This window comes from Hirundo rustica, chromosome 3 (assembly GCF_015227805.2).
Source record: "Hirundo rustica isolate bHirRus1 chromosome 3, bHirRus1.pri.v3, whole genome shotgun sequence".
NCBI lineage: Eukaryota > Metazoa > Chordata > Aves > Passeriformes > Hirundinidae > Hirundo > Hirundo rustica.
In genome coordinates this window covers 69,807,566-69,826,474 of record NC_053452.1, presented here as the reverse complement: position 1 = coordinate 69,826,474, position 18,909 = coordinate 69,807,566, and the positions used below count along the sequence as shown (strand labels likewise).

General features: G+C 36.5%; 1 protein-coding gene across 2 annotated transcripts in view; it reads right to left on the bottom strand.

Annotated features, from left to right (window-relative positions):
* CDK19 (cyclin dependent kinase 19) overlaps nt 1-18,909 on the bottom strand; it is a 121,711-nt gene that overhangs the window by 59,889 nt on the left and 42,913 nt on the right. For both annotated transcript variants that reach the window (XM_040058000.2, XM_040057999.1), the window contains exons 3-4: nt 14,463-14,573; nt 3,693-3,833 (exon numbers count right to left, since the gene is read on the bottom strand). In XM_040058000.2, the coding sequence (XP_039913934.1) occupies nt 3,693-3,833; nt 14,463-14,573 (252 nt within the window). The remainder of the gene's footprint in view (nt 1-3,692; nt 3,834-14,462; nt 14,574-18,909) is intronic.

Below are 18,909 nucleotides of genomic sequence, written 5' to 3'. Positions count from 1 at the left end.
AGTACTCAAAGGTTTTTTCTCCATTATTTTTCTCCATTTATTAACCTCTTGTTAATAATGAAATGCTCCAGTGGCTAGCAAAGCCAGCAAATCCTCCCTCATCTCATGCCTGGCTTTCAGGAACGCTGCTATGTTGAAAAGGCAAAATTATCATTTCCCAATGACATGCAATTCAACAGAAAAATCCCATTCAAAATAGGCTCACAGGAGAGCAGTGTATAGATTTTCACAGACTTAGGTTAACTCCAAGGTGTATAAACTGACACAACGCTATTCAAAGTAATCAGTAACCCAGTGCTCCTGTCCTATAGTCTGTATTTGTTTGTATCTTGCCATAAAAGCTGAATGTTTTTTAACTGAAAGAAATTAATAGCTTAGCTAAAAAAAAAAACCTAAAAAGTAATTTAGCACCTTTCAGCTACCCTCAGGATACAAAAGCCAGACTCAAAATAACCTAAATTCTACAAAAAAATTGAAATATACACAACACTAAATTAGTTTCCAATTTCTAGAATGCATGAGTGCAAGTCTATTTGGTATTTGCCTTAATTTGAGCACTTTGCCAAAGCTGGACTTGTGTTGGCAGTCTTAAGCTGCTGTAAGTCTTGCATTTCAAAGTTATACTGATTTAATCTTTTAAGAACACTTGCACTCCCTCCTAAGAATCAAAATAGTGCATTTTAAGAATAAAATAACCAGATCTAATGACAGGTGATGCTGGAATGGCCTCTGTTGAGCTCTTGGCCACGAGCCCCTGCTTCACACTGCCTCTGTGCCAGCTTTGCACACCCAGCTAAGCTCAAAGTGAGGTCCCTCCAGGACCTACCCCTGCAGAAAACAAGCTCTGCAGGTGAAAAGCTTTCTGTGGGTTTAACTCCCTGAATGAGCTCACCATGAGCCAGGTGAGTGTCCCCTGCCAGGCCATTAGCATGGGTGTTGTGGTAACAGCCATCCTTCAGCTCAGCCCAAGGAAAGGACATGGAATTCAAGTTCACATTGTTCACCACTTTTATTATCCTGTCATGCGCTTGCTGGCTACTACTGATCTTAAAAATTATTTCACTATAAATATCTTAGTGTTTCTAACGTTCTTAAGTAATTAATTTGGTATTCCAGCTTCTTTAAAAACCTCTTTGATTTAAGGCAGTAGTAAATTAAGATTTAAACAATGTTCTTCAAATACTTCAATGTTCTTCAAATGTTCTCTAAGCCAAATATTTAACCTCCCAGGTTTCTGGTTTTTCACAACATTTGTTAAATATTTTACAGAGGTCATTTCCATGGCTCAGGAGAATCTGACTAATATTATGATAAATATTATTGGAGAATCTAATTTTATTTTTTTAAGCAAGGAAATAAGCATAACATGACTTTTATGGACATCCCCATCTTTGGTCTACATCCAAATATAGGTTAAAAATAGTAAGAACAGAGTTATATAAAACCAGAAAAGTACAAGGTGCTTTGATGCAATATTTGGTTTACATAAAATAGAAAAATACTATTTTCAGCAGCTGTAAATTCAAACAGCTAAGAGGAAACCACCAGAAAAACTGCTCCCCATCTTAAGAAGACACTGAGGAGCTGGTATTTATGCATTATGCAAGAAACTGGTTCCAGTGAAATTGTGACTGAGGTACCATTCTTAACAGCAAAAAGTCACAAGCATAAGCATGAATAAAAATTACAGATAAATAAAAATTTTTGGTTAATCCAGGATTTAAATTGGTTACTTGTCATATTAACCTCTAATTTCAAGTGCAGACACAAATACACATTCAGAATAACAGCAGGTTTTTTCTTACTATGCTCAAGATATTTGATATTATCTGAATTCTCCAGAAATCCAGAAAAAAATTTTAAAAGGCAAAGTATTCTGATTATATCTTTAAATCACTCGAATATCAAAGCAATTTTTGAAACTGTTTCCTTTGCCTTACAGAGACATCCAAGAATCCATCACTTCACATTTATTTGCAGACCATGAACACACTAAGACTTCACAGTTTTTCCCCGGTCTCAATTATGCCAACATAATTCAAGCACTACCATTACAGAACCAAAAAATACAGTCCTCTTTTTCACAATAGCAATCATCTTCTCCCAACATTCCAAAAGAAAAGACAAAGACATTAGACAAGAGCTTTGCTACAACTCATCAGCAACAGATAAGAACTGTAAAGTAGCAGCACTAGTCACGCAAAACACCTGGTGCTGCAGGCTGAAAATAACAACACCAGCAAGAAAATTCTTGAGGGTATGTGTTGTTATTATCTTAGATACCATCTTGTATTTCCTATCAAAATATCAAGTTCACATATGGCATTTAAGTGTATATATAATTAACGGTTCCATGAACAGCTATGTCTCCCTTACACAGAGCTGGATATAGACTTCTCAGGTGCTACTTCTCAAGCTGTAGCTAATTACAGCTGAGCACTCTGCCAAAGCAGCAGCTGACTCTTTAGGGAAGTAGTAATTGTAATGTGAAAATCAGAGTTGTACATGCTTCCTGTTTTTTGGTCATGGTTACTATTCCAAAGGCAAACCACACCCCCAACCCCTCCCCAAATATACTGACATCTGGAATTTAACAGAAAAACCAACAACAAACATCCAAGGAACAAAGTAAAAAAAATGATCCATAACAAAAACTGAAACCCGCTCTAGCCACTGTTGTTAGTTATTACAACAAAAAGTAAATAACATTCAGTTTTCAGAAAAAGTTTGACTCGTATTCCAGGCCTGCCTTACTTTATACTTGTCTATTTTAAAAAAATTTCTCTACAACCAAAAATTAATCAAAGTCCCTACATACTATTAAAAACTCAAGAACAACCTATGTCTCACCAAACTTAATTAGTGACTAAGTTTCTGGACAGGCAGCCCTATTTTGACATCCTGGGCAGCTATGAAAAATAACCAAATAAAAGCAGTGACTTTATACACACATTACCATACCTAAGAGTGTTGTTTGGAATATTAACCATCACACTGCTTCATGCCAAACATTCTAGTTAGAATGCAAGAAAAGAATACTAATTTGGACAGCGCACCCGTATTAGTATTCTTTTCATAAACCACGGTAGTAGTTCACGTGACTACGAGGAGTAATGGAAAACTTTAAGGGGAAAAGGGGAACTAAGACAAGGCAACTGGCTGCCCTTGTAATCTGCAATCAACTTCAAGAGCTACTTCAGGTCATGAGAAATTTCAAGATGATAACTCTTTTATAGTTCTCTTCCCACGGTCAGAAAAAATACCACATGGAAAAGAAATACTCCATGAAAAAATTGCTCTTTCACTAGCTTTTATGCTAACTTGCACGTAAGCCAAACAATGTAAAAGGGTATCAATCACTTTCCTATTTAGATGCCTTTTCAAAGTCATGCGAAAAGTTGTAAGAATGTTCAACCAACATATATCAGCTGCCTCACGTACTGTTTTCAGTTATTGATATCTGCAATCCCTTTCCCGGATCTGGCATCATTGTCCGAGCTCAGATGACTCAGATAAAAACAATGTGAAAGCATACTTTGTTTTCGTGTTTAAAGTCGCAACTGGTCTCCTGCAACAATAACAGGAAGAGCTGTAGGGATCGATACGCAAGATTACAACCAGGGGCTTTTCTTGTCCTACCTAACAACATGCACGAGGAATTTTCCTAGCCAGGTATCACATGCCACACTTACCAGATCTCTGTGAAGCACCCAGTTTGCATGGAGGTAATGGATTCCATCGAGGATCTGGTAGAGTAGGGATTTGACCATAGATCTTGGCAACTGCATGGGCTTTTTATTTGCTTTTGAGGCACGGTGAAACTTGATAATATGCTAGAAATAAAACAAGTAGAAACATGAAGAAAGTTAGGTGATAGGTGAGAAGGTTCGGTGTTCTGGGATATTTTAAGTACTAACACTAAATAATGGAATGAAATACAAAGTTTGTTGAACTTTGGAATTAAAGTAATAGTGATCCACTCGCAATTCTCTTTAATTGTTTTTATTCTCTGAGTTGCTTCAAAGAACAGCTGCGAAGTTTTTGTGAATATCTAAATACTGGCTACTTACCTCCAGCAAAGGGTCTTAAGACATTCTCCTTCCTCCCTCCTCCCCATATGGTATCCTCTTACCCTTGGCAACTAGAGCAGAACCTTCCAAAACAGGAGTATCTACCAGTAGGAGGACCACACTCCACTCTTTCACAGAGACTTTCCCTCCTCCTCTTCAAAACCACCCAGGCTAGCATACTTGCAACTACTATTCTCCCCAAAATCAGATTCCCAATAGACAGATTAAATAAATATTTTAATAAATATTTGAAGTGGGGGAAGGTGTAACTCCAAAATCCCTACACCACAACACTTGGGTGAGATCATGTTCAAACATCTAAAGATGGTTGTCTTCTTGCTTCTGAGTTATGGCTGCATACTCCATTGATGATGACAAGCTGGTGGCTCTTGGGTTACACAAGTAAGTCTGCCCACTAGAGGACAAACACCACTTGAAAACAGAGAATGCAGTAAAGGACCCCAGCATTAGTTGAAGGAACAAAAAAAAAACATTGAAAGATAGCTGAGAGATCATGAAACAGTGATAAACTAATTAATTCTAAGATCAATGTGGAGATGATGGGTTAGGTTTGGTTTTGCTACACCCAAGAAATAAACTGGACTCTGGCCATTCTACCTTTTCAATCCTCAGATAAGGTGAGGCTATGCAAGGCACAAATCCAATCTTAATATATGGTCATTCAGCAAATGACTAAATATGCTCATTCAGACGAAAAAAAAAATCACCATTTTGAAGGCAGTTCAATGAAGCACCTCAAATAACAAAATAGCAAAATAGTTTCCAATTCTGTGTCTTTTGAAAGGTGGAAATGTCAAAGGCAGTTTGCATTTTTACTGGAAACAATACAAAATGCTAGAGGTAATTAATGCTATTAATTACCCAATTTTTTAAATAGGATTTGTCCAGCTCAAGATCTTCTCCATTCCCAAGTTAAAGAGGTAGCCAAGGGCTGTGCTTTAATGAGGCCACTGCTCCCTCCTCCACCATCCCCACGCCCCAACCAGTTTGTCACTACTGCTCCCAATGAAAATGGTAATGAGTTAATGTTTACTCATGGTAAATGCTACCCCTAGCTGTCACCAGAGTGGTAAAGGTGTACTTTAGCCACTGTCAAACTGTACTCAGCAGAAGTGTAAACAAGAGTGTTTAAAGAGAAATAAGAAAGGCAGAAAATGCCAAACAAATGAAAATAGCCAGCTTACTCACTATCAACAATGTTCCCACAGAGCCTTCTACTACTAATGTACAATATTTATAGCTTTGTACTAATAAGCAGTAGAAATTTACAGGATCGTTAGTTTTTAATATACTCATGAGGTTCAATAAACAAGACAAGCTCTTAGTACCTGATCCTTTAGTTGTGCAACCACTTTGGAAATTGTAATTAAATGCTTTAAGGGATTATTTCCTTAGAAATTTTTTCTTGTGATGTCACAAGAAGATTCTGTCTCACAACTTCAACTAGGAGTCCCTTAGTACGACACTGCTCACCAGATAGTGAATTTCATGTGTAATTACAATATTATTTATAAAGCAGTAACGATAGCATAAACTCACAGATTAGTATATTTATTAATACAAGAGATGAAAGAATACAGAGGAGCCAACAGGCAAAGGTCATACACAGAGGCCCATAAATCAGTCCTGCCCTTTTCCGAGGTGCGTGTAATCACTAGAAGGGATTTCTACACCCATCTAAAAACCAGCTACTACTCACACAAAACATTAGTCCTTAGGCACAGAGAAAATGAAGGAGTCTTATGAGACAGAACGGGACACAAGTGACCACAGATGTGCTGAGGAGGAACAACATGTGGCTCTGCCTCTGGCACCTCGGGAGGTTGGGAGTGAGAGAGAACCAGGTTGATGCCGTCGGATTTCTGTCTCTGCCCTCCCATGTGGCTCCCAGTTAGAAAGGTTAAGGAAACAAGCTCCTTTCTTGAAAGGGTTATTGAATTGCAGAAGCAAATTAAAACTGATAGTTTTGCTCGAAGCGAGCAATATCACCACTAGGTAAAATCCAATTTCCTACAAAAGCAAATAAAACTTCTTGTTGCCAGCTTACTCTATGGAAGTTTATATCCAAAAGATCACAACCATCACAGTTTAGAGAACTGAACAAAAGCTAAAAATATACTGCAGGGACAAGCAGTATAGGGAACTGAAAAGTTCTATTTGCCCCATGACATTGGAATGAATCCACAGTGTTTGTGGCCAAGCCCTACACTGAAAAGTTGCCTAAAAAACAGTAGTTCATTCAATTTGTTGCAAGCAATTAGGCACATGAAGAAAGAACAACACACCTAACAGACACTAAACAGGAATTTTAATGGCAGTGTCCACCTAAGAAATAGAAGAGCAAACATGTGCTATTGCTGTTGTCATCTCTTCCATTGGAGAAAGCAAGCCTAAACTCTCTTTTATTACTTTATATTTTAAGAAATATATCTATATGGTCCTGCAACTGATGTGGGAAATTACACCTCAAATTAAATAAGCAAAAAATAGATAAGAGCATCATATCAGAAAACAAAGGGACAGAAGTTTTGGTAACCTGGCAGATAAGGAGTACAGTAAGCTTCAAAGTAAAGGATGCCACAGCAGTACAACAATGCTAAAGGAACTTTTTAACTTGAACAATTAGGCTGACTTCAGCTATGGCAGGGAAATGTGCTCCTTCCATGTCAAAATATTTCATATTTAAGAGTCTAAATCCAAGACCTCAAGTATAGAAACAGGTACAGGTATCAACACAAACTAGGATGCTCTTTATACATAAGTGTACTATGCAAGTGCACTCCGTACTAGCTTCACTGCCTGAAAAGTCCCAAAGTGCAGCTTCAACTACAGCATGTAACAACCAGAACCTTCGACCTAATAAAGGCACGGAATAATTTACAGGAATTACAGCTTGCACTCCCCATTTCCCAGAAAACTGACCAAACCACTAGGCTTCAAAACTACACTTCTCTCATTCAATAAAACTTTTTGATAAATAGCACAAAATTAAGATTGTCCTGTGAGTTGAGAATATAAATCTGAACTGTGACAGGTATGAAGCACATTCTGCCTATCTCTCTAGGAAGGAAGAGGTGCACTTGGACACAAGTTTCTTAACCTTTAGGTACACTCAAGTTCTTTGCTGAATCTTACCTCTAATGGATAAACATTAAGGACAAAACATGAGGAATTCCACAATCCAGGCAAGTCTTGTTTGTAAGAAGACAATATGCAGAGGGTCAAAAAAGCTTCAGCATTCCCCATGTCTTTTTTCACTGCAACTCCCTAAAGATAATTCACATATCCTGATACATCACCTGGACAAAAAAGCTGGAAAACACCCAAACTCATTCAGCAAAATGAATGGGGGAAGTTATTGTCAGCCCACTCTATACCAGCTGCATGTTACAGAACAGAGAGCCATCCACAACGTTATGCAGAAAAAACCTCATTTTAATTAGTTCATTAGAACACTGTAGATGCAAGTTCTCTTTTGATATATTTAAAATCTTTCAAAAGGAAAGAAGAACACACGTCATAAGAGGTAAACATAACTCTATGCAATATTAAAATCCATTCAGCAAAAGTAGCCATTTTCCCTTTCTGTGCAGCCATATTTCCGATTCCTAAATCTTAGAAACAGGCTGCCGCTAACTGGATCTCAAAAATGGTGTGAGCCAATTAGGTATTCACTATTATACATAAATATAATGTCAAAATTTTTCTATTGCTTGTACATATTTTGTTTTAATTTAAACATGACAGCAACTTTGTAGAAGTGATTTTAAGGCTTTATTCTAAATTGAATTAATACTTCACTGACCAACATTAAAGTGCACATTCATTAGCAGTCTAGGAGAACAAGGAGGGTATAATTTCTGTTTGCAATATCTGGGAGTATTAATTTTACTTATTAACTGCTTATTCCCAATTTTCAACTCCAAAAAATGTAATAAAATTGCAAGGAAAACTGGATGAATCACATTATTTCAATAAGACCATTTTAGTGCTTGCAAAGTCAAGACCATACAAATGATAAAAAATGAAGAGGATAAACAGAGCTAGACATTTGGAAATAAAATTATGAAACAATATTCAGTCTAGGAGTTTGCCTGCCTTTTTCCACATTACCTAGAGCATTGAAATTGGTTTGAAAGCTGGCTGGTGAAGAACTATGTGCATTTTCTAAATTCTCTACCACAAACAAGGCAAACATAATGCATAATAACACAGAGCAAATTCAAATCCCTTGGATTTACTCAGCAGTTAAGTGAGCATTCAATAAGATCCTAATTTTAGTCTGCTTAAAAGTCTTTTTGTGTTGCGGCATCCCATCTCCAATTCCAAGAACTGCTGTTCAGTATGACAGAGGTTAAAAGTAACAAACATGTTAGACCTAGAAACTTTTCACAAAAGTAGGAAGCCAGCTAACAGAGGGATTTTGTGCATTCTGACTCAATGAAGTTACAGTGAGCTCCCACCTCAACGCACATGAAATAATCCATAGACACAAGCCTCTAGAAAATCGGACTGCTCGAGTTCTACTGCTAAGGCAATGCTTGTTGAAAATTACATGCATCTCCATCAAACTGAAAAGCAATCATGCCAATACAGATGCCTTTCCCAGCTGAAGGCAAACTGCTTGCGCTCCCACACTTCAGCAAAACCCCTGCATTCTATCCAATTTTTAATCCACCTTTAAGAACAAAACAGAATTATGTCAACGTGCCAATGAAAAGTAAAGTTACATTTTAATACTGAGACGAGGGAAGTTTGGATACATGTTAAATTTGTACTAAGGCCAAGAGGATTCCTCTTATGCGGCCTCCAGTCTCATTTTAAACACAAAACTACCTCAAACTACTACATTTACTTTAAATGTAAAGCATTCCAAAAGGGTATGAAAGAACAAATCAAAATCTTAAGGTGGTATAAAAACTAACCATGCCTTGTTTCCGTGATTTTCAAAAAGAGAAAGCAGAGTTCCAATGAACCCAAGTAACATTTGTTTGCTGTTGCAAAAATACATCATAGTTTCATATGCCTACACTTACAACTCATTTCAGACATCAGAGTTTTAGATACTAAGAAAATTTTGTCAATTTACTTATCACAAGTAAAATAAAATCAAAACAGAAGTGGGTAGAAGTACCTCTAGAGTGATCACTTTACTTTCCAATTTTGGAAACGTTACAGCAATGAACATAAACTGCCCTTCAAAAGAGGAGGAGGGGGGGAAAAGCATGCTTGTTCCCTCTAAAGTGTGCCAGCACATGGCCATCATCATGTATCTTCTTTAAAGTCTCATTAACCAAACTGCCTAATGAAAGACCCTAGTCCAAGCGACAAGAGGCAAACATTTTTAGTAACAAGGAAAGCAACTTTAATACACCAAATTTTGCTAAGGCCGGCTTGCTTTAAATAACTAAGCTTTAAAACACAGAGCAGGCATAAACAGATTCCATGTAATTTTCACAGGTTTTGTCTGAGTCTTTCTAGGTCTTATAATATCTTTCAGCCCTAAATATTGCAAAATAACTATACACAATGTTAATGAAAATCATCTGAATTCAGCTACCCTTTCAGTACACATAAAAGTGAAATACACAGCACTCATACCACTGTTCTCATTAGTTTTTCACGCATTTATGCTTTTGAACCTTGCCTTTGTTTTGAGGCCTGCTCCTACCTGTTTTTCCCTCCAGTTCTCATGCCTTGTGGTACAGAAAATGAGTCCACATAAACGACCCTCAAATTCATACAAGTCTGGCAGAAAAAGCAAGTGTATGTTCTGAGAATATGACAAACAGCTATGGACAAGGAATGGCACTGCCCTCGGCAAGAAATTTAACCATCACTTTGATGGTCAAAAAAACACATTCATTTCACTTGGAAGCAATCAAATCATGACATAAAGACCTACGCCAGCCCATTCCCTCTGTCTCAACAAATCTTATATTCTTCTTCCAGCCTATGTTGGTAAATACGTACACAAGAGAGAAGACTGCGTGAAAAATCACCTGGCAGAATCACCTGAATTACACCAAAAGTGTAGACGTGACTTAGAAAATCAAAAGATAATAAAATACAACTGCTACACTGAGAAAAGTATTTTTATGTATATAAAGATACTTGTCATCAACTAGCATCTGAATTGTATTTATGATTAAGAGCTAAACCGAAGCCTGTTGAAGAAAGAATTATAACTGATTATACCATATTTAAGGAATATGTTAAAACTCAGCTGTTGACAATATTCATGTGATTAAACAAATCTGCAGTTATATTGCACACACCAGTATGCAACACTCTCCAAATTTCATTTATCATAAAAGATTATTCAAAATGTTGTTGTTAGCTGAAATTAAGTATATTTATTTGTAGACTGAGAGCATCAAGTAGTGCTATGAAATTCACATGTAGGAAGAATATTTTCTCTTTTCCATTATTTGACAATTATTTTTAGGCACACATGACTATGCTAATAATTCTACCATACATTTTTTAAAAGCAGAATATATACACAATAAGTAATTCGTATAAAACAAAGCCAGTCTGTCCATATATTTTTATTATCAACAATAATTCCAAGATTAATTTTACTCCATGTTTCTTAGTAGTATTTGCTGCTAAGAATTTAGCTGTTAGAGATAACTGGAATCTAATAATAAGAGAAAAACATTCAACCAAACCTAAAAAATACACAGATCATGGTTTAACTGGTCTGGGATAGTGAATGTATCATCACATTAAATATTATCAAATTATAGCTAATTATTAATGTACTAACTTATTAAGAACCAGCAGTGGTTTTATTGCTATAAAACACATTTAAGCATTTTACTATAATAAAAATGTCCCCCCTTTTCAGAACGAGAGTAAACCCAGAAGCTTCTTAATTTAAGTTACAACATATATTTCCAGAAAAGGGGATCTTAAAAATTTGACGTTATACACACATACTAAATGAGTCTGAGAATTAACTCTGTACTATAACTAGGAAAGGTATATAGATCACCTATCAATACAAAAAGTTTTTTTTAAAAAATATAACAAAAATGTTGCTTAGAATCAAAAATCCTGCTTAAAGTATAGAGACTATGAAATTGAAGTCATCGAATGTGTGTTTATCTGTGGTACTAAAAATGCATGCTTTAGAAAATACTTTCAATATTAGAAATTGGCAGTAAAAGGGAACAAAAGAACAGTTGTAAATATTGTAAACCTCTACAGTGGCTAAAAGCAACTAGATTGACAAAAAAATTAACCTCCAGGGCAGATCTCATTTGTATCAATTTTTTCTTAAAGTCCATTTTAGTAATCATCATGCATTAAAAGCATTTGATATAAATTTTAACAAAGTCTTTAAATGCACTAGCTTTACACAGGAAGTTCTGGACAGCAATATACTGACTAGAAGTATAAGACTAAGGTGATAAAGAATACCCATGAAAATTTAATTTAAAGAAAGTTACTCTTTTGCTGATAAGACAGCAGGAACTCTGGCATTTAAAACAAATTTTTGACCTTTAAAAACAAAATGTTAACATCCCTACAGCCTGAGAACTTTACCAGTTCTCTTTGGTAGAGACAATAGCCAGGAAAAATCATAACACTGTGTATTACACTAAGAATTTGGGTAATCAAAGGCATTAGTTATAAATCAATTTGGCAAAAGAATTCCTATATTCTTAGATATTCTCCATGGTCATCTTATGGTTTTGCACTGTTTTGTATAATGTAACTTGAGAGATAAGAAAATTAAGTATCTTTGATAGGCTTAGTTGTTAAAACTGATGACTATCTTTGTAGTCAAGGACAACATAATCAGTGTTCACCAACTCTCACCTAAAGTAGCTCAAATTAGCATAGCTCCTACATTCCTTGGTCATGGTATCAGCAGAAGTTACAGAAAATTATTAAGTATGAACTATCCAAACATAAAATTTCAGATCTGAGCAGTTTCATTCTTGGGAATTAAATAAGAAGTTAAAAAAAAGTTCTTGCTCACCACAGAAGAACTTTTTAATAAGTTTAATTAGCACCAACCCTTTAGAACAGGACCTTTTTTTTTTGAGTATTAGAAAATTAACAGAATAAGATAGCATCTAACATAGTTTATTCATCTCTTGCCAAATGTTTCCAGTACAGAAGCTGAAAAATATAATGATTTTAATTAATCTAATGATTGAATGTGATGAGCATTTATTCTTCACACTGAAGCCAATGGGAGTTACTAAAGCTGGGCAGCTTTGAACAGAAAGACAGTTTCCATACCTATTGATTTTGGGAAGTAACACTAAGCTACCTACATTTGAAAACATTAGTCTCTGGATATCTGTATCTCTCTAGTGACAGCACATCTTCAATTCCAAAACTTAAACCCTTATAAACTGATATATCCATGATAAATGGACTCATTTTGTCTTTATGCAGTGCTGGGGAAGCACATGGTGCTGAGCAATAAAAAAAAAAAGTGCTAAACCCCTACTAAAATTTCTACCCCCAAGAGTTGAAAGCTGTAAAGCACAGGAAATGCAAAACACAACACAACACAGACAGAATGACAAGTGGTTGGTATTACTGAAATGCGTTACAAAATAAGTGGATTTTCAGGAGCTTTTGGAAGGAGGATAGTGAAGGATCTTTACGTACGTTAATTGGGAGGCTGTTCCATGTGTAGGAGGCAGCGTGGAAAAAGACACAAAGTTGGGAGTGAGCAAAACAGACAAAAGGGGAATTAAGAGCGATGCTTGGGAAGTGCTGACAGTAAAGGAAATGAGGACCAAGGTTAAGCCAGAACCAAGAGTGCCTTGAACATGGCCAACTTTATGCAAGGGAGGAAAAAATTCCTGGCAAAGGCTTAAGAAGCGAGGAAACATGGGCAATTATACAGGAAAGGAGAAATGATTTGTGTAGCATGTCCCACAGAAAAAAATAAAAACAAAGGAGAGTTAGGAAGTGGGAGACCAGTTCATATAAAGTATCTCATTGTAACAAACATGTCAGTCTTAAATAATAGAAAATAATTAACTTCACTGAGATTATATCCAATACCTAGCCATATGGGAGGAGTGGCAAGAACATCAAACTCCAGTGATTCTTCTAAAGCTGTTAAACCATGTGAAAAATCACTATGTAGTGTAAAAACCACACGCCCAAAGTAAAATCAAATGGAAAAGGTAAGGAAAAAAGGTGTTTAAAACACATGGCAATAAATGTAGCAGTAAAATGTGTTTTGTTATGACTGTTCCATAAATGAGCAAACTCATTTAGTGCACAAATAAATTGTCATACAGAGATTTAGCTGATGCGCTTCTCTTCATCATCACTGCCACCAATTATGAAACACACAAATTCTCAGTGTCCACTGAACTTTGATGAAGAAAACTTGCAAAATACAAACCTGCTATCCCAGAAGAGAAATAAAATACCTTTCAAGCTTTTGAAGGGCAAAAAGTGACCATGATTTTATGTGTTCTGAGACAGAAGTGTCTTTTTGAATGCTCTAAGTTTACTTTCTGTCCAATTAAAATCTTGCGTCATTTACAAGCTCAAGAGCCAACTATGAAGAAATTGAGCAATTTGTCACTAACATATGTAATAGCAAGTAATATTACTGAAGCCTTCAAAAGTAATACTGGAATTTATATTACCACTTCCTCTCCTTGCCAGTATTTTCAAAGTAATCATATTGGTTACACTTTGTGCTTGATATCTTTCAGGTTTAAACACAAATTCAGGTTCAAGCAACTCACATCTTACCAACAGATGTAGAGCTTGAATATTTTCACCTGAGTTCAAGTCACAATGTCACTGATGTCCACCTCTACAACAGACTAAACCAAATAGTATCATATTTTGCTAGGAACTTAAGAATAGACATCTAGCCTCTAATCCTCTCCCATGTAATGAGAGTCCATCAGTAGGCCAAAATAGCTTCCTTGTTATTTTATTTCCACTCATACTGCCACAAATTCACTGTTTAAAACATAGGTGATTGAATGTTAATCACTTGCAGTCACTCTCAAGTGAGAGGACTCATCAAAGCAGTCCCTCTCCTTTTTTCCTTGTGTGTGAATGTGCAAAATGTCAGGAAAAAAGTATTAAATACATTTCCAAACACAGTTTTAGAAGATCTTAATTTAGGGATGCTTTCTTTAACTCCATTTAAAGCTTACAGAAAATTCCTTTTCACTTCAAAACCCAATCTGACTCAAAAAAAATTATACATAGTCTTTGGCAGGCTTTAAAGTGTAAAAGTAAGACCCTTAATTACAGAGGAAGAAATTAATGCATCTCTGCCTATTTGAAGGTACATCACACACACATCAGTTTGAACAAGCTCTTATTGCACAGTCTCAAACACTCAGGGAAATCTGTACTTACCCACAAATCATGCTCAGCATAATCAAACAGCAGCCAAACCTTTCTGTCACTGTGAGAAAGGAAAACCTTCTGCAAGGCAATCACATTTGGGTGCTTCAACTCTCGTAAAAGCTGCAGAGAAACAGAGAAGCTCTTGTTACTTCTGTGCCTGTTAAGAAAAGCAAATATAGCAACAAAACCACCAAACAGGTCAAATAGCAAACAAGTAATCCTAAAACAGGCCCTAGAAGGAAAGGTCACTTCTTCAGCACGTTATCTTCCAAACATCAAAATCAGTATGTACACAGCCTCTGTGGCACAGATTGCTGTTCTAACAGCATAGCTGCCCATTAATATTTACTTTTCTCTGTCCCATACTCAGTACAGAGCTGGCCATCCCACGTATTCATCCTTCTTGCCATCAGTAAAAAATGTTATTACACACAAGTCTAACTGCTTTCTTATCAAAGGTGAACATGAGGATTTGAGGAAGCCAGAATGAAGTTGGTCCCGATCTTTATCTGGACAACGCAGGTCTTGATCACCACATAATTATTTTATTACCAATAATGTACTTTTGCTTTGGATCCCTGCCTCACTTGCCTCAAAGTTCATAGGCTGTTGTTTTCAGAAAACAGGGTGGTTTCAAAGAAAAGTTTACCAAAATGGATATCCTACTGATTGTTTCAACTACTATTCTGTAATCCAGAAATAATGCCAAATTTATTTATTGCTTTCCAGAAAGAAAACTAGGTCTCATCACTAATTAGACAGCATATTAAAGCAGGCACTGCTGCTGAAGTCATCCTGCCAGATTAATCCAGTCTCAGGAGGAGTTGGGAAGTGGTACTCCCAAAAACAATTTCCATGGAATCCCTCCCCCTCCAGTTGTAGTCACCAGAATGATTGATCATTTCTGTCTTATCTGGAAATTGCTTGCATCTGCAGCACTAGTATATACATTGCCAAGAATCAATTCATAATGAAAAAATTGTAAATGGAGTAGGTTCCAAAGCACATTTGGGAGAAATGAAACTTCCCTTTTTTCACCCTACATAGAAAGACTCAAGATGTTTATTTCAGTGGAAATAAAATTCTGAGTTTATATTATATTATCTTTCAACTATACAGATATCTGTCAAGACAAAAAAATCTAAAGAATATCATAGCTGCTTAAACATATTCCAGTTTTCCAGCAAACGAAATAAATAATTTATTTGTGGTTTTTTTTTTTTTTACCATGCAGAAAATGTTGTCTTTCCCTAACCCCAAGCCTCCTTTCCAACACGCCAAACAACCCCAGTTCCCTCAGCAATTCCTTGTGAGACTTGCTCTTTGTTACATTCTGGCTGTCAAGGCTGCATGTCACAGCAGTCAATGCTCCAGCAGCACGAGAGTGACCAAGGCAAGGCTCTAGGAGTCCAACACACCACATCAAGCATGAGAGCTCTATTCTAGCTATGCTGGACTTGCGGTGGTACTCCACACCAACTACAGGAGGTCAAAAAAGAACACATAAGGTACAAGGGATGAGCGTGAGCCACAAACACAAACTGTTGATCAGATTCATGTTAAAAACCATCTCATCTAGAAACACACTACTGCAGGAGAGAGGGTGACTGTCACCCTGTTTTTTCTAAGGTTTCTTTTAAAGCCTTCTGATTGTCCATAAGATGGAGTCAGTCTCTTTAGTTTCTGCACAATATCAGGAGCAGTTTTCCCTTTTCTCACACATGGTAACATAAACAAACCTTTTGTTTTTCATTCCCTGTTCTTTGTTTACATATTTCTAGCCTGAAAACAATTTTAACTGACAGCTGGTCTGGCCATTGGCTGAGAGGTGATAAGCCCAGAAACCAATCCACAACCAGACCCACAAATGTATAAAAAGTAAGAAATAAACAGGCAGAGAGCTCTTGGCCTTGGCTTGGCCTTAGGCTCTCTCTGAGGAGCAGTTTTGCCCTGCAAATCTCTTGTCTCCGTGTGATTGCTTTGCGCGCCGCGATCACAGGTGACCACAGGGACTGAAGAGATGTAACTCGAAAGTATATAAAGAGTAGGGATAAGGGAAGTCATTCTAAAAGCACTGGAAAGATGAGATCAGAAAGCATATTGGGCAGAACCAAATACAGAGCTGTGGAAATCAAAAGACATCAAATTTGAGACAAGTGTTTCAAAGACCAGTATTGATCTAAGGCTGAGACAAAAAGAAATGAGGGACTTCAGAAAATGTATTTTCATTACAGTAGACAAGTGGAAGCCAACAATGTGAAAATTAGGGTGCAAAGCTACTTGCATCATGATTGAATCTACCACCTACCCTAACAACTTATGTTCAACTACAATTTTATCAATATTTACCTCCTACACATGACATATACATCTAACAGGTAAGTGACGCACCTTTATGTGATACGATTGTTATGTCCATGCATCACCGTAAACACCTTTCACAAATGTGCATTTCAGCCCTACCTAGAACCAGGTGGACAACTTCAGGGATGTGGTAAATCATTGTCTATAGTTTTCATGCAGAAAATTGTTGTATAAGCTTTAAACAAACAGAACAGATAAATGAAATGTAATAGCAATATTATTTTCTTAGGTCTTCTGCAGTTTGAAGACTTGCTTAAGTGTAAAGATACAAGGAATAAATACATTGTCCTAATATTGCCCTAATAATTGAAAGAGTCCAGTGTACTTGACAACATCTTGTATTACAAGATAACAACCTGAACCTAAAAAGAATCTGAAAATACTATAATTTATTAGCAAATGAACACATCACTGTATGTGAATAGTACTTGAACCTAATGTTCCTCTAAACTTTAAGTTCCACCGTACCCAACTTGAGGTAAAATGCTAATAAAAACCAGTGTTTCAGTTATGATATATTTCTTTCTTGTAGCAGCACACAGAACAATTTAGAAAGATACTGAGAAGGACTTCATAGCGAATTGTCAACATATGTGCAACTTTGATTGTCCTGTACAATGGCTTTCATCTAAACAGATGATGATGATTATTACTAACGTTATTAACAAGAGAACGGCACAAAGCATCTTTGTTTATCACCATTCTTAGCTAATACCACAGCTTAAAGTTTAAAATTATGTCTTTGGATAGCCCAAATAGCTTGGAACAGCTTCTAGGCCTCCTGTATAGATATCTGCTATATGCAGAATTGCTAGTAATTTCTTCACCTGTCTGATGAAAAATAACTTCTCTATGATGCACACTGTGAGAATTTCCCTCACAAGTGAATGTCTCTTATAGCAGAGGAAGGGGAAGGTCATGATGTGAAAGTCTCCAATGTCTGAAAAAAAGTTAAGTTGGCAACGGTATTGGTATAGAAGCTTGAAGCCTTGGAAATGTAAGGTAGAAATCTAAGGTAGACCTTGCATAGAAAATCCAAGTAAAGAGTAAAGGTAGTTGTGCTGGCTTGAAAGCAAAACCAGTGAGAGACTCCAAGTCAGAAAAAAAAAAAAAAATAATAGGAGGAAAAAAAAATAGTAAAATAAAATAAATGCAATAATACAAAAGATCACTAACTGAGTCAGAATACAACCTGACACCCTGCTAGTTAGGGTGGTGGTAGCAGTCCAGATGAAGTGGTCTTGTTGAAGCAATGATCCCATAGAAAGATCCAGTAGATCTTGTCCTCTGGGAATCCAGTGGGTAAGACTGCTTGTGCTGCCCCAAATCCCAGATTATATCCAGGTGGGAATGCTTGGCTCCTCCCCCTGGGCGGAGCATCTCACGATGGGCTGATATCATTCTATGAGTCTTGCAATGGGTCCTTGATTGCCCATTAAACAGAGATAGCTCCTGGAGGGAGTTATCTATGAGTCATGCAGCAGGGCATTGATGGGCCATTAACAGAAGATAGTCTTGAGGCAGGGGGCAAGGGAAACACTGCCCAGCCTCGTTTCAACAGCTCATATGGATGGTGATAGAATACATACTTCGGGCACATCTTACATTGTAACCTAGGACAGTTGTCTAGCCAGAGAAGTAGCACAGAGATTGTACAAGATTAAGCATGTCAAAGTGGGATACCATAAAACAACAACAACAAAAAAATAAAAGCCTGTAATGTTTTACCTCAGGTTTTTATAATAGTTATGATAGTGATCATGGAATGAATGAACACTCAGGTAATAGAAATGCCTCCCACTTAAGAAAGTGGAAACTAGCACAAGTCATATACAAGCAAAACTCAGAGGTGGTATCAGATGATTAGCAAATACATCCCATATATTCAAAAAAAGGACACAAAAGAGACAAGACATTTGGAGACTTGTGAATCCAAAGCATGTAAAAAACCAATTTTGAAACAATGAACATAAAGAAAAATGTGTGAAAAACAAATTATCCTGACTTTCTTCTTTGATAATTTATTTTCTACACAAGCAAAAGATCTGTGTTCAAATTTCAACCTTATAATAGTTTTAAGTACTTCATCAGA